Here is a 22,475-nt window from a genome sequence, read left to right as displayed (position 1 = left end):
TTGCATACTGTTGGCCATATTATGCAGATGAATCTGCCCCCACTCTCCTACACTAACTGAATCAGTTTACATTAAAACACTAACTGAATCAGTTTACATTAAAACATGAACTGAATCAGTTTACATTAAAACATGAACTGAATCAGTTTACATTAAAACACTAACTGAATCAGTTTACATTAAAACACTAACTGAATCAGTTTACATTAAAACATGAACTGAATCAGTTTACATTAAAACATTAACTGAATCAGTTTACATTAAAACACTAACTGAATCAGTTTACATTAAAACACTAACTGAATCAGTTTACATTAAAACACTAACTGAATCAGTTTACATTAAAACACTAACTGAATTAGTTTACATTAAAACACTAACTGTTCTTTACTCAGTTATGAGTAGGCCTATCCTCCATAGAGATGACTTGACAACCTGTTGAGTGCATCCTATATGTCTTCATTGTGAAAAGCTGGTTCCCACATGTACATATATATATATTAAATGTAACGAATTGCACATCAAAACAGCTCATTTAATTCATCTTCAATATTGGCAATTATACCCGTCCCCCGGCCTCAAGCTCGCACTCATCTCATCTCTGTGCGTGTAGTGCGCTGTGCTGGTTACAGGCGGTGAGTTTGAATACTGGTAGGCTACTTTTGTCTCTCTTTGTTATGGACAGAAAAAGGGGCAATTCGAGTGTTTGATAGTAAGATGGAGATGTTGCCAGCAGAACAAACTTAAATCATGAAGAATTTTTTTTTGACAGCATAGCTAACTAGCTATCTAGCTAACCTGTAGATTTACATCATAATTCGCTATGATCAGCTAATAGCCACTCTTTTCCATATTTCACTCATCTGTCTCTAGTTAGTAGCTAAAGTCTTCTCCAGGCTCGAATTGTTTGTTTGACAGCAAGAGAGCTGGCAGATGGACGAGATTAGTTAGTAACCTACTACTAGGAATCACTGGCATTAACTTGCTTACAATAACTGAAGAATGTGCTATAAATAGGCCAATGCTATAGAGACAGTTAGTATATTATGAATTTCGAGTTATGAATATAAATTAAGAAAGTAGATTTTTCATTTTGAGCACCTGCCACCTCAAAGGTTTGCGTCCACTGCCCTGGTGTGTGTGTGTCTGTGTGTGTGCGTGTGTGTGTATGCGCGCGCGTGTGTGTGTGTGTGTGTGTGTGTGTGTGTGTGTGTGTGTGTGTGTGTGTGTGTGTGTGTGTGTGTGTGTGTGTGTGTGTGTGTGTGTGTGTGTGTGTGTGTGTGTGTGTGTGTGTGTGTGTGTGTGTGTGTGTGTGTGTGTGTGTGAGGGGATGAAGTGAGTGATTTAATTTACTTGCCTCGTTCCTTTCTCATTAAATAGTTGTTGCTGGGTGAATAATTAATTTTTCAGCCGATACATTAAAGGGCTCTGGATAAGAGCGTCTGCTAAATGACTTAAATGTAAATGTAAATCTAGGTGTTTTTTTATTTTTCCTAAAATAATACCAAACAGAAATGTATTTCACATGGGACACTATCTTAAGGACTTATGTGCGAGTTTTTGTCCTGACATTCTTTGTGAAGATTCGAAGTGAGAGGGAGATTTAGGCTACTGGCAGTAAATAGACGAAACGTGCTTTCCTCTCCTCTCTATCATTTTACCTGCTATGAGGAGGGGGACCACGGGAAACGGGCAGCTACCATCCGCGCCGTTTCCGTGGGGTGGAGTACCATTGGTTATGCAATCCTTTTTCCTGAACGGTTTTGCCTACGTTGAACAATACCAATGCTTGCGTTCGGAAATGTTTTACATGCCTTGAACAAATGAGAAAGAGCGCAACAGATATCATCCTAGGAAAATATAAATCCTAGGAAAATATATCCCTATTTTGAAACCTGTGAGCCAACCTCCTCCAGCCGCTGTTGCAGCAGCAGAGAGAAACGGAGTATCAATCTCAGGCTGTCCACGGTTTCCAGGGTGAAATGTTCCCGTAGGAAGCATAACAAACCCGCTAATTAAAATAGTTGAGGAAAACAGATCAACCGAAAAAGAAAGCGACAGTAGCCTAGTAATAATAATAGCCTAAGCATTGAGACCGGAAGAAAAGAGAACAACAAAATCGTTCCGGAAGATAACCCAGACGCGCTCAATAGGCTCTCGCCTAAAGACATAGCGGTAAAGATGATAGTTTCTCTAGAAAAACGCAGAAAAATTGATATGTAGCCTAAGGTTTTTGAAAGCAATTGTTGCGTTTAACAGCCTATAGAGCAATTTAATCAATCAGAACCACCCACGTTTGGACAGCTCCCTTCGTCCCCTCCTTTCTCTCCCTCTCTCTCCCTCTCTCAACATTTTTTTCCTTCTCCCGGTCGAGCTAAATGCTTTTTGTAGCCTGGCGAAATTGCGTGTTGATTCCACTTTCCTATTCGCATTGAGATTTCCTTTATTAGTTAAAACAGATTCAATGTTACACTATTAAAGGTTTCATTCGTTCAGATTTGTCCAATCCTTGTGAAAGTGAGAGAGCGCTGGAATTAATGAAACGATCGCATCTCTTCTTCTTGCAGGAACGATTCTTGGGGAACCTGGTCGAGTAAAGGATGTAAAACCGTACTAACCGATGCATCCCATACAAAATGCTTATGTGATCGTGTATCTACCTTCGCCATTTTGGCACAGCAACCAAGAGAAATAGTAAGTAGTGGGATTTTTGTTCTATTCATTTATGGATTAATGCAGAGGAGGGTGCTAGAATGTGCTTCATTGCTTTGCTTTGGTTGGAATTTCAATCGATGTGTTTGTTTCCCCATAATCAGGGGTCTTTATCTCAGTTAGTGTAGCCTATAGGTGAAGGTGAGTCTCTTTTGATGAATCTCAGTCTGGATGTGCTGTCTAGATGATTTTCATAATGCTCTGCATTGGTGAGCTTGACTGGCTTTGGTGTGTGTGTGTGTGTGTGTGTGTGTGTGTGTGTGTGTGTGTGTGTGTGTGTGTGTGTGTGTGTGTGTGTGTGTGTGTGTGTGTGTGTGTGTGTGTGTGTGTGTGTGTGTGTGTGTGTGTGTGTGTGTGTGTGTGTGTGGTTACACAGGCCAGTGCATGTTGTTGACTGACTTTAGCCTACAGGTTGTGTATTGGCTCTGCTCATCAATTCATATTCAAATATTACAATTATAGATAAAAGAGTTCAATGAGAAGTGTCATGTTATCTTACAAAAGATTAGCGTCACATAATGAACTTGGTCTAATTAGGTCTAATGTCATATTCAGTTTTTTTTATTTTCAAATAATAGCTAGTCTTACGTTCCTGTTTGTTACTCATTTGCGTAACAGTTAACAGTGCCAGTGATTTGCAACATTATGTTATAAGAGGAAAATAAAAAAGGATGAGGGATCAGGCCCTCACGACTGACTGTCACGTGTGAAATCATATCTGTTGGTCAGCAGTTCCACCATTACTCAAATGTTGTGACTGGAATAGAGAAAAGTGTGATCTATGGGAATGATAGCATTGTGTTCCTCTCTAGCAGCAGTGCACCAGGTTAATAACTCAGTGCCTTGCCCTGCCCATGTCACAATGACTGGTGGTCTGTGGGAGGGGGCTGGGAAAGAGAAGCTATGGCGGCATCCCAAATGGCACCCTATTCCCTAGTTAGTGCACAACTTTTGACCACAGCCCTATGGGCCCTGGTCAAAAGTAGGTCACTAAATAGGGAATAGGGTGTCATTTGGGAAACAGCCTATATCAAGTGGAATCCTGGGAAAGGTGTTCATTAAGAAGCAGTAACAGTAGATAAAATAAACATGGATCTCATTTGGTTGGCATTGGTAGATTGTCAGCTTTATTACGTTAGGAGAGGCTCCTACTCATTGCAATCTTATAAATTACTTCTGTAGGTAATTCTAAGCACTATTCTATGGAGTGTGTGTGTAATTCTCAGTGGTGGGAAAAGTACCCAATTGCCATACTTCAGTAAAAGATACCTTAATATAGAATTACTCAAGTAAAAGTGAAAGTCACCTAGTCAAATACTACTTGAGGAAAAGTCTAAAAGTATTTGGTTTTAAATATACTTAAGTATCAAAAGTAAAAGTATAAAACATTTAAAATTGCTAATATTAAGGAAACCGGATGGCACAGTTTTCTTGTTTTTTTAAATGTACAGATAGCCAGGGGTACAACATGCAGATAAAATTGACAAACAAAGCATTTGTGTTTAGTAAGTCTGTCAGATCAGAGGCAGTAGGGATGACCAGGGATGTTCTCTGTTTAGTAAGTCTGTCAGATCAGAGGCAGTAGGGATGACCAGGGATGTTCTCTGTTTAGTAAGTCTGTCAGATCAGAGGCAGTAGGGATAACCAGGGATGTTCTCTGTTTAGTAAGTCTGTCAGATCAGAGGCAGTAGGGATGACCAGGGATGTTCTCTGTTTAGTAAGTCTGTCAGATCAGAGGCAGTAGGGATGACCAGGGATGTTCTCTGTTTAGTAAGTCTGTCAGATCAGAGGCAGTAGGGATGACCAGGGATGTTCTCTGTTTAGTAAGTCTGTCAGATCAGAGGCAGTAGGGATGACCAGGGATGTTCTCTGTTTAGTAAGTCTGTCAGATCAGAGGCAGTAGGGATGACCAGGGATGTTCTCTGTTTAGTAAGTCTGTCAGATCAGAGGCAGTAGGGATGACCAGGGATGTTCTCTGTTTAGTAAGTCTGCAGATCAGAGGCAGTAGGGATGACCAGGGATGTTCTCTGTTTAGTAAGTCTGTCAGATCAGAGGCAGTAGGGATGACCAGGGATGTTCTCTGTTTAGTAAGTCTGCCAGATCAGAGGCAGTAGGGATGACCAGGGATGTTCTCTGTTTAGTAAGTCTGTCAGATCAGAGGCAGTAGGGATGACCAGGGATGTTCTCTGTTTAGTAAGTCTGCCAGATCAGAGGCAGTAGGGATGACCAGGGATGTTCTCTGTTTAGTAAGTCTGGATCAGAGGCAGTAGGGATGACCAGGGATGTTCTCTGTTTAGTAAGTCTGTCAGATCAGAGGCAGTAGGGATGACCAGGGATGTTCTCTGTTTAGTAAGTGTGTCAGATCAGAGGCAGTAGGGATGACCAGGGATGTTCTCTGTTTAGTAAGTCTGTCAGATCAGAGGCAGTAGGGATGACCAGGGATGTTCTCTGTTTAGTAAGTCTGCAGATCAGAGGCAGTAGGGATGACCAGGGATGTTCTCTGTTTAGTAAGTCTGTCAGATCAGAGGCAGTAGGGATGACCAGGGATGTTCTCTGTTTAGTAAGTCTGTCAGATCAGAGGCAGTAGGGATGACCAGGGATGTTCTCTGTTTAGTGTTGTCAGATCAGAGGCAGTAGGGATGAACCAGGGATGTTCTCTGTTTAGTAAGTCTGCCAGATCAGAGGCAGTAGGGATGACCAGGGATGTTCTCTGTTTAGTAAGTCTGCCAGATCAGAGGCAGTAGGGATGACCAGGGATGTTCTCTGTTTAGTAAGTCTGCCAGATCAGAGGCCAGGGATGTTCAGTCTGCCAGATCAGAGGCAGTAGGGATGACCAGGGATGTTCTCTGTTTAGTAAGTCTGCCAGATCAGAGGCAGTAGGGATGACCAGGGATGTTCTCTGTTTAGTGAGTCCGCCAGATCAGAGGCAGTAGGGATGACCAGGGATGTTCTCTGTTTAGTGAGTCCGCCAGATCAGAGGCAGTAGGGATGACCAGGGATGTTCTCTGTTTAGTAAGTCTGTCAGATCAGAGGCAGTAGGGATGACCAGGGATGTTCTCTGTTTAGTAAGTCTGCCAGATCAGAGGCAGTAGGGATGACCAGGGATGTTCTCTGTTTAGTAAGTCTGTCAGATCAGAGGCAGTAGGGATGACCAGGGATGTTCTCTGTTTAGTAAGTCTGCCAGATCAGAGGCAGTAGGGATAACCAGGGATGTTCTCTGTTTAGTAAGTCTGCCAGATCAGAGGCAGTAGGGATAACCAGGGATGTTCTCTGTTTAGTAAGTCTGCCAGATCAGAGGCAGTAGGGATGACCAGGGATGTTCTCTGTTTAGTAAGTCTGCCAGATCAGAGGCAGTAGGGATGACCAGGGATGTTCTCTGTTTAGTAAGTCTGCCAGATCAGAGGCAGTAGGGATGACCAGGGATGTTCTCTGTTTAGTAAGTCTGCCAGATCAGAGGCAGTAGGGATGACCAGGGATGTTCTCTGTTTAGTAAGTCTGCCAGATCAGAGGCAGTAGGGATGACCAGGGATGTTCTCTGTTTAGTAAGTCTGTCAGATCAGAGGCAGTAGGGATGACCAGGGATGTTCTCTGTTTAGTAAGTCTGCCAGATCAGAGGCATGGGATGACCAGGGATGTTCTCTGTTTAGTAAGTCTGTCAGATCAGAGGCAGTAGGGATAACCAGGGATGTTCTCTGTTTAGTAAGTCTGCCAGATCAGAGGCAGTAGGGATGACCAGGGATGTTCTCTGTTTAGTAAGTCTGTCAGATCAGAGGCAGTAGGGATGACCAGGGATGTTCTCTGTTTAGTAAGTCTGCCAGATCAGAGGCAGTAGGGATGACCAGGGATGTTCTCTGTTTAGTAAGTCTGCCAGATCAGAGGCAGTAGGGATGACCAGGGATGTTCTCTGTTTAGTAAGTCTGCCAGATCAGAGGCAGTAGGGATAACCAGGGATGTTCTCTGTTTAGTAAGTCTGCCAGATCAGAGGCAGTAGGGATGACCAGGGATGTTCTCTGTTTAGTAAGTCTGCCAGATCAGAGGCAGTAGGGATGACCAGGGATGTTCTCTGTTTAGTAAGTCTGCCAGATCAGAGGCAGTAGGGATGACCAGGGATGTTCTCTGTTTAGTAAGTCTGCAGATCAGAGGCAGTAGGGATGACCAGGGATGTTCTCTGTTTAGTAAGTCTGCCAGATCAGAGGCAGTAGGGATGACCAGGGATGTTCTCTGTTTAGTGAGTCCGCCAGATCAGAGGCAGTAGGGATGACCAGGGATGTTCTCTGTTTAGTGAGTCCGCCAGATCAGAGGCAGTAGGGATGACCAGGGATGTTCTCTGTTTAGTGAGTCCGCCAGATCAGAGGCAGTAGGGATGACCAGGGATGTTCTCTGTTTAGTAAGTCTGTCAGATCAGAGGCATAGGGATTGTTCTCTGTTTAGTAAGTCTGCCAGATCAGAGGCAGTAGGGATGACCAGGGATGTTCTCTGTTTAGTAAGTCTGTCAGATCAGAGGCAGTAGGGATGACCAGGGATGTTCTCTGTTTAGTAAGTCAGATCAGAGGCAGTAGGGATGACCAGGGATGTTCTCTGTTTAGTAAGTCTGCCAGATCAGAGGCAGTAGGGATAACCAGGGATGTTCTCTGTTTAGTAAGTCTGCCAGATCAGAGGCAGTAGGGATAGGCAGTAGGGATAACCAGGGATGTCCTCTGTTTAGTAAGTCTGCCAGATCAGAGGCAGTAGGGATGACCAGGGATGTTCTCTGTTTAGTAAGTCTGCCAGATCAGAGGCAGTAGGGATGACCAGGGATGTTCTCTGTTTAGTAAGTCTGCCAGATCAGAGGCAGTAGGGATGACCAGGGATGTTCTCTGTTTAGTAAGTCTGCCAGATCAGAGGCAGTAGGGATGACCAGGGATGTTCTCTGTTTAGTGAGTCTGCCAGATCAGAGGCAGTAGGGATGACCAGGGATGTTCTCTGTTTAGTAAGGCTGCCAGATCAGAGGCATTAGGGATGACCAGGGATGTTCTCTTGATAAGTACGTGGATTGGACCATGCTCCTGTCCTGCTAAGCATTCAAAATGTAACTTGTACCTTTGGGTGTCAGGGAAAATGTATGGAGTAAAAAGTACATTATTTCTTTAGGAATATAGTGAAGTAAATAAATAGTAAAGTACAGATACCCCCAAAAACGACTTAAATAGTACCTTCAAGTAGTTTTACTGAAGTACTTTACACCAGTGGTAATTCTATGCTCTATTCTGTGGAGTCTCTATGTAATTCTGTCACATAGCCTCTGATGTCTCTTTTAGACCATCCTCAATGTCAATCAGTGAAAATGGTCTCTTTTCTTAATAGGGACCCTCTTTTTTTCTTTCTTGATTCAATATTCATGAATATCTGATTAATACAGGGAAATATGATTACACTGTAGAGTAGAGATGTATGGGGAATGGGTCGTTTTTATTAGGGATTTTATTTTATTTCGAGACGTAGAGTAGACACTGCAATCACGATCTTGAGATGAATGGTTAGTTAAGAAAGCAACAGATTTTTTAGATGACATTAATCAAACTAAACTTATCAAACTCAGGATGAAGAAAGACTGCAAAGCGCACACACACACACACGCGCACATGCACACAAACACACTGGCTCCCCTTCTCTTCCCAATTGGGTTTGTATTGGCGTTGGTGAAACCATTCAATACAGAACATCTCAAAATGGCCGACTTGTTGTGATGTTTTGATTGGTTTGTTTTACAGTTCTATTCGTGGTTTAAGATTTAATAACATCAACTGATTGGTCTATTTTCCAGTCAGTGGCTGATCATTTTGTCATTTTTTTTGTACTTTTACCCTTTTATCGTGATATTCAATTGGTAGTTAGTCTTGTCCCGTCGCTGCATCTCCCCTACAGACTCATTTACATTTACATTTAAGTCATTTAGCAGACGCTCTTATCCAGAGCGACTTACAAATTGGTGCATTCAACTCATGAGAGGCAAAGGTCGAGAGCCATGCATCCTCCGAAAAAACACAACCCTGCCAAGGCGACCTGCTTCTTGACACACTGCTCGCTTAATCCGGAATCCAGCCGCACCAATGTGTCGGAGAAAACACTGTCCAGCTGGCGACCAGAGTCATCTTGCAGGCGCCCGGCCCGCCACAAGGAGTCACTAGATCGTGATGGGACAAGGACATCCCGGCCTGCCACAAGGAGTCACTAGATCGTGATGGGACAAGGAAATCCCGGCCTGCCACAAGGAGTCACTAGATCGTGATGGGACAAGGAAATCCCGGCCGGCCAAACCCTCCCCTAACCCGGAGTCACTCCCCTAACCCGATCGTGATGGGACAAACCCTCCCCTAACCCGGAAAAACCCTCCCGGACGACGCTGGGCCAAACCCTCCCCTAACCCGGACGACGCTGGGCCAAACCCTCCCCTAACCCTGACGACGCTGGGCCAAACCCTCCCCTAACCCGGACGACGCTGGGCCAAACCCTCCCCTAACCCGGACGACGCTGGGCCAAACCCTCCCCTAACCCGGACGACGCTGGGCCAAACCCTCCCTAACCCAGACGGCTGGGCCAAATCTTCCCTAACCCGGACGACGCTGGGCCAAATCCTCCCCTAACCCGGACGACGCTGGGCCAAACCCTCCCCTAACCCTGACGACGCTGAGCCAATTGTGCGCCGCCTCATGGGTTTCCCGGCCACTGCCGGCAGTGACACATCCTGAGATCGAACCCGATGCAATACGGTGCAGTGCCTTAGACCGCTGCGCAACTCTGGAGGCCCTGTGGCTGATATTTTAACACCAACCCAAAGCAGCTATAAAAAGTGTTTTGATTAGTATGTCTGAAGCTTTAGCACCAACACAAAGCAGGTGTAATATCTACTTCCTTCTGTTTCTGTCTCCTACAGACCATGGAGTACTCAGCGGTCCCCTCTGTGACTTTGATCATTGGTTGTGGTCTGTCCTGTCTCGCCTTGATCCTGTTGCTAGTGGTCTATGCTATTCTATGGAGGTGAGTACAATACAACCAGGGATGTATACACTGAAAACCATGTTGACATGGTGAATATGAATATATGAATATATGAATTGATGTACACTATATATACAAAAGTATGTGGACTCCCCCTTCAAATTAGTGGATTCGGCTTGTTCAGCCACACCATAAGCATGGCTGTGTGCTAGACTAGATGGCTAGCACACAGCCATGCAATCTCCATAGACACACATTGGCAGTAGATTGGCCTTACTGAAGAGCTCAGTGACTTGAAAAGTGGCACTGTCACAGGATGCCACTTTTCCAAGTCAGTTCGTGCTCGAGCTGCCCCAGTCAACTGTAAGTGCTGTTATTGTGAAGTGGAAATGTCTAGGAGCAACAACAGCTCAGCCGCAAAGTGGTACGTCTAGGAGCAACAACGGCTCAGTCGCAAAGTGGTAGGCCACACAAGCTCAAAGAATGGGACTGATGAGTGCTGAAGCACGTAGCGCGTAAAAATCTGGAGCAGTGGAAATGCTTTCTCTTGTGTGATGAATCACACTTCACCATCTGGCAGTCTGATGGATACATCTGGGTTTGGCGGATGCTTCCTGCCACAATGCATAGTGCCAACTGTAAAGTTTGGTGGAGGAGGAATATTGGTCTGGGGCTGTTTTTCATGTTTCGTGCTCGGTCCCTTAGTTCCAGTGAAGGGAAATCTTAACACTACAGCATAAAATTACATTCTAGATGATTCTATGCTTCCAATTTTGTGGCAACAGTTTGGGGAAGGCCCGTGCACAAAGCGAGGTCCATACAGAAGTGGTTTGTCGAGATCGGTGTGGAAGAACTTGACTGGCCTGCACAGCAAAATTCCAACATCTAGTGGAAAGACTTCCTATAAGAATGGAGGCTGTTATAGCAGCAAAGGAGGGACCAACTACATATTAATGCTCATGAATTTGGAATAAGATGTTGAACGAGCAGGTGTCCACATACTTCTGGTCATGTAGTATATAGCCTCGCTATTGTTATTTTATTGTTTCTCTTTTATTTTTTACTTTAGTTTATTTAGTCAATATTTTTCTTAACTCTTATTTTTAAAATTTAAGGGCTTGTAAGTAAGCATTTCACAGTAAGGTCTACACCTGTTGTATTCGGCACATGTGACAAGTATAATTTGATTTGATTTGTATGTCTATGCAATATGCTAACTGGCCGTACGGATGGCCATAACAGGGAATGATAATACAGCAATAACCAGCTTTTAATAGTAAACCTGTATGATTCATAAAATACCCTTAATATACAGACATAACAAACATACATAACATTGTTTGTGTATTTCGGATTCATATCCGTGTGAGTATCCTACACTATCACATGACTTGGTCACCAAATTGGTGCCAAATATCCCTTTGTTTAGGCCTAGTAGTAATGGCCTAGTAGTAATGTCCTAGTACTGGTGGCCTAGTGGTAGTGGCCTAGTAGTAGTGGCTTAGTAGTAGTGGCCTAGTAGTAGTGGCCTGGTAGTAATGGCCTGGTAGTAATGGCCTGGTAGTAATGGCCTGGTAGTAGCTGCCTGGTAGTAATGGCCTGGTAGTAATGGCCTGGTAGTAATGGCCTGGTAGTAGCTGCCTGGTAGTAGCTGCCTGGTAGTAATGGCTTAGTAGTAGTGGCCTGGTAGTAATGGCCTGGTAGTAATGGCCTGGTAGTAGCTGCCTAGTATTAGTGGCCTGGTAGTAATGGCCTGGTAGTACTGGCCTAGTATTAATTAATGGAAGAATGTTGATTGGTGATTGTTGTGGTGTTGTGTTGATTGTAATTTTTCATTTGTTGATCCAGTACTTCCCGTTATTCCAGATATATCCGGTCTGAGCGGTCCATCATCCTAATCAACTTCTGCCTGTCAATCATCTCCTCCAACCTCCTCATCCTGGTTGGACAGACACAGACACACAATGCGGTAAGATTCCATGTTGTACTGCATGCACTTTAACTGCTTTACTCAAACACACGACTCACAATGCAGGTTGTGTTGATATGTTGTATTGGAAGAGACATACCTGTACATACAGGCAATTCATGCACTTTAACATGCTTTAATCAACAATAGACACACTGTGGTACATTACATGTCTATTTATCTTGTTGGCAAGTGGAGTGTTGTTTGCAAACTTTACTCAACCACAGTAGCTGTTTAACCACTCTACTGATACAAACTGCTGTTTAACCACTCTAATACTCACTGTTGTTTAACCACTCTACTGATACTCACTGTTGTTTAACCACTCTACTGATACTCACTGTTGTTTAACCACTCTACTGATACAAACTGCTGTTTAACCACTCTACTGATACTCACTGTTGTTTAACCACTCTACTGATACTCACTGTTGTTTAACCACTCTACTGATACTCACTGTTTAACCACTCTACTGATACTCACTGTTGTTTAACCACTCTACTGATACTCACTGTTGTTTAACCACTCTACTGATACTCACTGTTGTTTAACCACTCTACTGATACTCACTGTTTAACCACTCTACTGATACTCACTGTTGTTTAACCACTCTACTGATACTCACTGTTGTTTAACCACTCTACTGATACTCACTGTTGTTTAACCACTCTACTGATACTCACTGTTGTTTAACCACTCTACTGATACTCACTGTTGTTTAACCACTCTACTGATACTCACTGTTGTTTAACCACTCTACTGATACTCACTGTTGTTTAACCACTCTACTGATACTCACTGTTGTTTAACCACTCTACTGATACTCACTGTAGTGGAACTCTTGAGTTTTTATGTCAACATTGTGAGGTTATTACTCTATGCAACAAAGACTTCCAAATGATGTTAATGTTTACATTATTAGGCTCCCGAGTGGCACAGCGATCTAAGGCCCTGCATCTCAGTGCAAGAGTCCCTGGTTTGAATCCAGGCTGTATAACGTCTGGCTATGATTAGGGCGGTGCACTATTGGCCCAGTGACATCCGGGTTTGGCCGGGGGACGCCGTCAATGTAAATAAGAATTTACCAACAACAACTAAAAATGTATTGTCAGTTAAAAGCTTTGACTTCGATTTCTAACCCCAGATAAACAACAGAAATGCACATGCTGACAGCAGACTTATTTACAGGCTGATTGATAGGCTGGTCTGTGTGACAGGGCGGCCCACATTAGCCCATTTGGGTCTAAAATTGTGAATTGCATTTTGTTAATGCCACATTTGACATTATTGGTGTATATTTCACAAGGCATATCAATGTTTTAGCCACAAGCCTGGTAAACCATAAAAAACACTTTCCCATAGAAACCATTATTACTATGTTTTCCTGTGAGGGAGGAGTTGATGTTAAAACAACCAATGAGGTAATAACTAAAGGGTGATGGACAGATTGTTCCGTTCTCTGTCTGTGTATATCTGGAGCTCAGGTTATCCAGTGCTGTGTTCACAAGCTATTTATAGGGTGTGTTTTTGCACTTCGTCAAAATATGGCCCCTTTACAGATTCAGGGGATATTTTGACAACTGTGAAGCCTGGGTGTTATTCAGTCTAGCTGTCTCTCTGTGTTTTCTAATGAGGAGTACTGTAAATATGTTACCTTACCTCAGTGTTTTCTAATGAGGAGTACTGTAAATATGTTACCTTACCTCAGTGTTTTCTAATGAGGAGTACTGTAAATATGTTACCTTACCTCAGTGTTTTCTAATGAGGAGTACTGTAAATATGTTACCTTACCTCAGTGTTTTCTAATGAGGAGTACTGTAAATATGTTACCTTACCTCAGTGTTTTCTAATGAGGAGTACTGTAAATATGTTACCTTACCTCAGTGTTTTCTAAGCAGGAGTACTGTAAATATGTTACCTTACCTCAGTGTTTTCTAAGCAGGAGTACTGTAAATATGTTACCTTACCTCAGTGTTTTCTAATGAGGAGTACTGTAAATATGTTACCTTACCTCAGTGTTTTCTTAGCAGGAGTACTGTAAATATGTTACCTTACCTCAGTGTTTTCTAAGCAGGAGTACTGTAAATATGTTACCTTACCTCAGTGTTTTCTTAGCAGGAGTACTGTAAATATGTTACCTTACCTCAGTGTTTTGACCTACCTCTGTTGTAATTTCTAGTGGACAGACTACATCTGACCAAATGACTCAAGGTTTATGTTCTTCTATGTTTTATATTAATATACGTATGTCATTTTCTCCAAGATCTAAAAGAGATTCTTCAGTTTTTTGTTTTGTTGGAAGGAGATGGTGGTTGTTTGGAATGAGCCTTTTAGGCCTATGTCTATGTCTACAAAATGTCTGAGCTGCAAACTCAAGGCTTTTATTGATTGGAGAGGTGTGAGAAATAGGGTTTAGCGATAATGATGATGCTGATGATCACTCCATAATGGAATGGATGATGTCTAGAGATGAGAGCTAGACTACAGTATAGATTGTGAAAAAGAGCATCGTGGGACAAAAAAAAGAGAAAAAAAAGATAACTAATGTAAAATATACTGAGTCTTATATAAACTGGAAGTACTGTAATAGCCTAAGTGTTGCTGTCCATTAGTCTACTCCAATTAGAGGAGGGGTGGTAGGGTTTATATATATATATATATATATATATATATATATATATATATATATATATATATAGAAATGTATACAGTATAGATATATATATATATATATATATTATTTTATATATATATATTTATAAAAAAGAGTATTGGAAATGATGCAGACAATTACATTGATAGAAGCCACAGTCGATATGTAGTATTGAAGCTGATCCTAAACAAAATGGCGCCCTATTCCCTTTATAGTAATGCACTAGTTTTTAGTATGTAGACGAGGTGTTGTTTTTAAGTCAGACAGCATGCGTTTCAGCACACCTCCCTATCCGTGCTGCAGTTTCATCCAATATGATGCCTTTTTACCTTGAACCTTTTCATCCGAGATGGTAAACTCAGACTCTGCTTCGTTGGCATGGAGACCATGAAAAGGATCTTGCATCCCAGTTAAGGGAGAAGGACCATAAAGAAGATTAATATGCGTCCCAAATGGCATCCTATTCTCTACATAGTGCACGACTTTAGACCAGAGTCCTTTGAGCACTTGTCAAAGTAGTGCACTATATAGGGAATAGGATGCCATTTGGGAGACATTTTTAATCTTCTTTATGGTTCTTCTCCCTAAATTGGGATGCAAGATCCTTTTCATGGTCTCCACCCTAAATAATTGCCACAGAAAGGACAATCAAATCAATCCCCAATGAAATAGTGATGTTGTTTCTACGGCTATAGATTCAGGAGAATGACGCAGCAATCATTAATGAGGGGCCATAGGATAGCCGTGTGTGTGTGTGTTTAGCCTTTAAGAGACAGGGATATGTAGGATGCAGCAACAGAGGGTTATTCCACACAAAGGCTATATCCCAAATGACACACTGTACCCTTCATAGTGCACAAAAGTGATGCACTAAATAGGGGATAGGGTTCCATTTGTGACGAACTCTAGGGGACATGGTGCAGGGTTCTTTCAAACTCCCTAATGAAGTTATGGAAGCCCCTCCCTGGAAGTAACCACTCACATTGATGTATTTGTATTTACTATGGAACCCTATTAGTTCCTGCCAAGGCAGCGGATACTCTTCCTGGGGTTTATTATGGATCCCCATTAGTTCCTGCCAAGGCAGCGGATACTCTTCCTGGGGTTTATTATGGATCCCCATTAGTTCCTGCCAAGGCAGCGGATACTCTTCCTGGGGTTTATTATGGATCCCCATTAGTTCCTGCCAAGATCCTTCCTGGGGTTTATTATGGATCCCCATTAGTTCCTGCCAAGGCAGCGGCTACTCTTCCTGGGGTTTATTATGGATCCCCATTAGTTCCTGCCAAGGCAGCGGATACTCTTCCTGGGGTTTATTATGGATCCCCATTAGTTCCTGCCAAGGCAGCGGCTACTCTTCCTGGGGTTTATTATGGATCCCTATTAGTTCCTGCCAAGGCAGCGGCTACTCTTCCTGGGGTTTATTATGGATCCCCATTAGTTCCTGCCAAGGCAGTGGCTACTCTTCCTGGGGTTTATTAAGGATCCCTATTAGTTCCTGCCAAGGCAGTGGCTACTCTTCCTGGGGTTTATTATGGATCCCCATTAGTTCCTGCCAAGGCAGTGGCTACTCTTCCTGGGGTTTATTAAGGATCCCTATTAGTTCCTGCCAAGGCAGTGGCTACTCTTCCTGGGGTTTATTATGGATCCCCATTAGTTCCTGCCAAGGCAGTGGCTACTCTTCCTGGGGTTTATTAAGGATCCCTATTAGTTCCTGCCAAGGCAGTGGCTACTCTTCCTGGGGTTTATTATGGATCCCCATTAGTTCCTGCCAAGGCAGCGGCTACTCTTCCTGGGGGATTTAGTTCCTGCCAAGGCAGTGGCTACTCTTCCTGGGGTTTATTATGGATCCCCATTATTTCCTGCCAAGGCAGCGGATACTCTTCCTGGGGTTTATTATGGATCCCTATGGCTACTCTTCCTGGGGTTTATTATGGATCCCCATTAGTTTCCTGCCAAGGCAGCGGCTACTCTTCCTGGGGTTTATTATGGATCCCCATTAGTTCCTGCCAAGGCAGTGGCTACTCTTCCTGGGGTTTATTATGGATCCCCATTAGTTCCTGCCAAGGCAGTGGCTACTCTTCCTGGGGTTTATTATGGATCCCCATTAGTTCCTGCCAAGGCAGTGGCTACTCTTCCTGGGGTTTATTATGGATCCCCATTAGTTCCTGCCAAGGCAGTGGCTACTCTTCCTGGGGTTTATTATGGATCCAAGGCAAGGCAGGGCTACTCTTCCTGGGGTTTATTATGGATCCCCATTAGTTCCTGCCAAGGCAGTGGCTACTCTTCCTGGGGTTTATTATGGATCCCCATTAGTTCCTGCCAAGGCAGCGGCTACTCTTCCTGGGGTTTATTATGGATCCCCATTAGTTCCTGCCAAGGCAGCCAAGGCTACTCTTCCTGGGGTTTATTATGGATCCCCATTAGTTCCTGCCAAGGCAGCGGCTACTCTTCCTGGGGTTTATTATGGATCCCCATTAGTTCCTGCCAAGGCAGCGGCTACTCTTCCTGGGGTTTATTATGGATCCCCATTAGTTCCTGCCAAGGCAGCGGCTACTCTTCCTGGGGTTTATTATGGATCCCCATTAGTTCCTGCCAAGGCAGCGGGGGTTTATTATGGATCCCCATTAGTTCCTGCCAAGGCAGCTTTCCTGGGGTTTATTATGGATCCCCATTAGTTCCTGCCAAGGCAGCGGCTACTCTTCCTGGGGTTTATTATGGATCCCCATTAGTTCCTGCCAAGGCAGCAGCTATTATGGATCCCCATCTTCCTTCCTGGGGTTTATTATGGATCCCCATTAGTTCCTGCCAAGGCAGCAGGCTAGTTCCTTCCTGGGGTTTATTATGGATCCCCATTAGTTCCTGCCAAGGCAGCGGCTACCATTCCTTGGAACCAGCTAAATTAAGGCAATTATATACAATTAAAACATTTCTCAACAGATGTGTCTCAGGCTGCTACCACATACAATCCATGTGTATCATGTTATTATGTGTGTCTATGCACAGACCCCACTGTTCTATAAGGTGTACTTTTACCTGATGTGGAATAGAGTTCCATGTAGTCATGGCTCCATGTAGTACTGTGCACCTCCCATAGTCTGTTCAGGACTTGGGGACTGTGAAGAGACCTCTGGTGGCATGTGAAGAGACCTCTGGTGGCATGTCTGGGTGTCTGGGCTCTGTGCTAGTTATTTAAACAGACAGCTCAGTGTATTCAACAAGTTAAGATTGTTAATTCCTGTAGACACTTACTACTTACTGTAAGTCGCTGGAGATTAAGAGTGAGTACATACATGTTCATACTGGTCCCCGTGGGAATCAAACCCACAACCCTGGCATTGCAAGCACCACACTCTACTAACTGAGCTACACAGGACTGCGCACAATTTCAAGTAGTGATGAAGTCCCTCTCTCCTCTACTTTGAGCCAGGAGAGATTGATATGCACATTATTAATGTTAGCTCTCTGTGTACATTTACACGACTGGACAGTAGTTCTGGGCCAATTGTCATTTCCCTCTTTGTGGTATCTGACCCCACGACTGGACAGTAATCCAGGTGCGACAAGACTAGGGCCTGTAGGACCTGCCTCATTGACAGTGCTGTTAAGAAGGTAGAAACTAGGGCCTGTAGGACCTGCCTCATTGACAGTGCTGTTAAGAAGGTAGAAACTAGGGCCTGTAGGACCTGCCTCATTGACAGTGCTGTTAAGAAGGTAGAAACTAGGGCCTGTAGGACCTGCCTCATTGACAGTGCTGTTAAGAAGGTAGAAACTAGGGCCTGTAGGACCTGCCTCTTTGACAGTGCTGTTAAGAAGGTAGAGCAGTGCTTTATTATGGACAGACTTCTCCCCATCTTAGTTACTGTTGTATCAATATGTTTTGGCCATGACAGTTTACAATTCAGGGTTACTCCAAGCAGTTTAGTTTCCTCACCCTGCTCAATTTCCACATTAGTTCATTGAAATATTTAGTTGATGTTTAGGGTTTAGTGAATGATTAGTCCCAAGTACAATGCTGTAGTTTTTATTTTTATATTTAGGACTAACTTATTTTTGCCACCTTAAACAGGTGAAAGCGTATATTCATTTTTGTTGATAGATTGATAACTAAATAAATGAAAGGAGTGCTCCTGCTTAAAATATATTTCTTAAATTCTTAGGAAGGATTTCACCAGTAATGGGTCAGTATACGTTGAGATTTTAGAGGTTTCCATACAATGGATTGGAAAATGAAGCCTTTAACCCAAATTGTAATGTATTATTCAATGTATGAAAGTTGTATTCCTTTAGGCTTTTAAATTATACAAACAGATCAGAGATACTGTCACGGCTGTTGAAGCAGGAGGACCAAGGTACAGCGTGGTGAGCGTACATTTTCATTTATTAATCAAAATGACACCGAACAAAACAAATAACACCACAAAACCAAACCATGACGCTCAAAGGCTATGTGCCCTAAACAAAGTCAACTTCCCACAAACACATGTGGGAAAGGGCTACCTAAGTATGGTTCCCAATCAGAGACAACGATAGACAGCTGTCCCTTATTGAGAACCCTACCCGGCCAAAATATAGAAATCAAAAATCATAGAAACACAAAACATAGAATGCCCACCCCCCGACTCACGCCCTGACCAAACCAAAATAGAGACATAAAAAGGATCTCTAAGTTCAGGGCGTGACATATACATCTGAAGAAGATGAATGGCTAAATGAAAATGTAACTGACTATTTAAGATACGAACCGCCAACTTTCACAATACAGGAGACTTCTTCTACTAGTGCTTTGATTATACACAATAACAGTATCCCACTTGCTGTTTACAAATAACCAACTGATCAGGCTTATCATAGTTGTTCTTGAGTTCTGTAATACAAACAAGTGGTTTATCTAAAAGACGAGTTTGGCACATAGAGGGTTGTCATTGACTGCGTAAGCAGCCCACACAGATGTCATTCTCAATGTGTTGGCAGAGTCACAGAATGACACATTTGCCTATCACTCTACAGACAATTTTACAGGCATATCCATAGGAACCCAGAGCAAACACAACAGCCATTTCAGTGAAGAGGTGTAGCCTGGTTCAGGTCAGAAAGAGCATGGTAGAAGTATTTATCATTCCCAATATATGGATTCTGAAATGTATTATTTAAATATTGTTTTATATACAGTACCAGTCAAAGGTTTAGACACACCTACTCATTCAAGGGTTTTTCTATATTTTGAATATTTTCTACATTGTACATATGGAATCATGTAGTAACCCAAAATGTATTCAACAAATCAAAATATATTTATATTTTAGATTCTTCAAAGTAGCTACCCTTTGCCTTGCTGAGCGCTTTGCACACAATATTCACATATGGATAATGTTTAATTTAAATCTAGTTTGATATGTATTTTATTGATATAGGACAGGAATCACATTGTCTTCTGCTTGTTCATCGTCAGATAATTACATTATTAATCATTATTAATCATGCTTTTAAGTTCAGAATGCTTTTAAGTGTGACTTTTTCTAAAAGTCTACACAGGGGTGGTCGATGTGATGTCCCAGGTAACCCAGAGGTCCCTACATTAGGCCTATTTTATTCATCAATAGTGTATTTTACTCCATTCATTACACCAGTCTCATCCATCATTGTAGTCCCTTCCATCATTGGTAGCCATGTAGTCCCTTCAATCAATTGTTAGCATGTAGTTCCTTCGATCATTGGTAACCATGTAGTCCCTTCCATCATTGGTAACCATGTAGTTCCTTCCATCATTGGTAACTATGGTCCCTTCCATCATTGGTAACCATGTAGTCCCTTCCATCATTGGTAACCATGTAGTCCCTTCCATCATTGGTAACCATGTAGTCCCTTCCATCATTGGTAACCATATAGTCCCTTCGATCATTGGTAACCATGTAGTCCCTTCCATCATTGGTAACCATGTAGTCCCTTCCATCATTGGTAACCATGTAGTCCCTTCCATCATTGGTAACCATGTAGTCCCTTCCATCATTGGTAGCCATGTAGTCCCTTCGATCATTGGTAACCATGTAGTCCCTTCGATCATTGGTAACCACGTAGTCCCTTCAATCATTGGTAACCATGTAGTCCCTTCCATCATTGGTAGCCATGTAGTCCCTTCGATCATTGGTAACCATGTAGTCCCTTCCATGATCATTGGTAACCATGTAGTCCCTTCCATCATTGGTAACCATGTAGTCCCTTCCATCATTGGTAACCATGTAGTCCCTTCCATCATTGGTAACCATGTAGTCCCTTCCATCATTGGAAGACATGCCCCCCATGTTATTTTATGTATTTGTACTTTTTCATATATTCATGTAATCTGTTAGCTAGTGGCTAGCATCACAGCTCTGTATGCCTTGTTGTTAGCTAGTGGCTAGCATCACAGCTCTGTCTGCCTTGTTGTTAGCTAGTGGCTAGCATCACAGCTCTATCTGCCTTGTTGTTAGCTAGTGGCTAGCATCACAGCTTTATCTGCCTTGTTGTTAGCTAGTGGCTAGCATCACAGCTCTGTCTGCATTGTTGTTAGCTAGTGGCTAGCATTACAGCCCAGAGTACCTTGTTGATAGCTAGTGGCTAGCATCACAGCTCTGTCTGCGTTGTTGTTAGCTAGTGGCTAGCATCACAGCCCAGAGTACCTTGTTGATAGCTAGTGGCTAGAATCACAGCTCTGTCTGCCTTGTTGTTAGCTAGGGGCTAGTATCACAGCTCGGACATCCTATTCCAAGGCAATGGGATGTGTGGAGCCTCAGGCCCAGAAGTAATGCTAAGTTAATTTGAAGGCTTGTCACTTTTAATCAGATCCTTTGTCAGCTTGTTCCTATATTATGTCCAGAAACACACTACACAGCATGAAAAGTACTCTTACAGTTCATGGAATTTTCACCCAGCATTACATTACATCCATTCAGCATACATCTAACAACATGGACATCTACTCTTAGCAGACACGATTTACAGGAGCAATTAAGTGCCTTGCCCAAGGGCACATCGACAGCTCTGGGATTCAAACCAGCAGCCTTTTGGTTATAGTCCCAAACCTCTTAACCACTAGGCTACCTGGACATCTACTCGTAGCATACGTCTAACAACATGGACATTTACTCTTAGAATACGTCTAACAACATGGACATTTACTCTTAGAATACGTCTAACAACATGGACATCTACTCCTAGCATGTGTTTAACAACATGGACATCTACTCCTAGCATGTGTTTAACAACATGGACATCTACTCCTAGCATGTGTTTAACAACATGGACATCTACTCTTAGAATATGTCTAACAACATGGACATCTACTCCTAGCATGTGTTTAACAACATGGACATCTACTCCTAGCATGTGTTTAACAACATGGACATCTACTCCTAGCATGTGTTTAACAACATGGACATCTACTCTTAGAATACGTCTAACAACATGGACATCTACTCCTAGCATGTGTTTAACAACATGGACATCTACTCCTAGCATGTGTTTAACAACATGGACATCTACTCCTAGCATGTGTTTAACAACATGGACATCTACTCCTAGCATGTGTCTAACAACATGGACATCTACTCCTAGCATGTGTTTAACAACATGGACATCTACTCTTAGAATACGTCTAACAACATGGACATCCACTCCTAGCATGTGTCTAACAACATGGACATCTACTCCTAGCATGTGTCTAACAACATGGACATCTACTCCTAGCATGTGTCTAACAACATGGACATCTACTCCTAGCATGTGTTTAACAACATGGACATCTACTCCTAGCATGTGTCTAACAACATGGACATCCACTCCTAGCATGTGTCTAACAACATGGACATCTACTCCTAGCATGTGTTTAACAGCATGGACATCTACTCCTAGCATGTGTCTAACAACATGGACATCTACTCCTAGCATGTGTTTAACAACATGGACATCTACTCCTAGCATGTGTTTAACAGCATCCACAGTACATCCCCTCTGGATGCCTAACATGCATATAGATGGATGGTTTAAGTTTCAAGTTCACGTTTCAGGTATTTGCCAGGTTTAATGAATACATTGGCAATCTTACTGGCCCAAGCTCTCACTATAAAAACACAATAAGAACAGGGAGAAATATAAACAATTCTTTATACAACAACAGATGTCCCA

At 42.8% G+C, this 22,475-nt stretch overlaps 1 protein-coding gene across 5 annotated transcripts in view; it reads left to right on the top strand.

The window, feature by feature from the left end:
• The first annotated feature begins 1,681 nt into the window (after positions 1–1,681).
• Positions 1,682–22,475, top strand: part of LOC124041093 (adhesion G protein-coupled receptor B3-like) — a 113,650-nt gene continuing 92,856 nt past the window's right edge. For 2 of the 5 annotated variants that reach the window (XM_046358255.1, XM_046358252.1), the window contains exons 1-4: positions 1,682–2,175; positions 2,568–2,694; positions 9,626–9,729; positions 11,539–11,659. In XM_046358255.1, the coding sequence (XP_046214211.1) occupies positions 9,629–9,729; positions 11,539–11,659 (222 nt within the window). In that variant the 5' untranslated portion in view covers positions 1,682–2,175; positions 2,568–2,694; positions 9,626–9,628. Of the gene's footprint in view, positions 2,176–2,437; positions 2,695–9,625; positions 9,730–11,538; positions 11,660–22,475 lie in introns of those variants that run through there. The other 3 variants (XM_046358254.1, XM_046358256.1, XM_046358253.1) reach the window with 3 other exon arrangements.

This window comes from Oncorhynchus gorbuscha, linkage group LG08 (assembly GCF_021184085.1).
Source record: "Oncorhynchus gorbuscha isolate QuinsamMale2020 ecotype Even-year linkage group LG08, OgorEven_v1.0, whole genome shotgun sequence".
NCBI lineage: Eukaryota > Metazoa > Chordata > Actinopteri > Salmoniformes > Salmonidae > Oncorhynchus > Oncorhynchus gorbuscha.
Note: the sequence above shows the minus strand (reverse complement) of the source record. Positions and strands in the feature narration are given on the sequence as shown.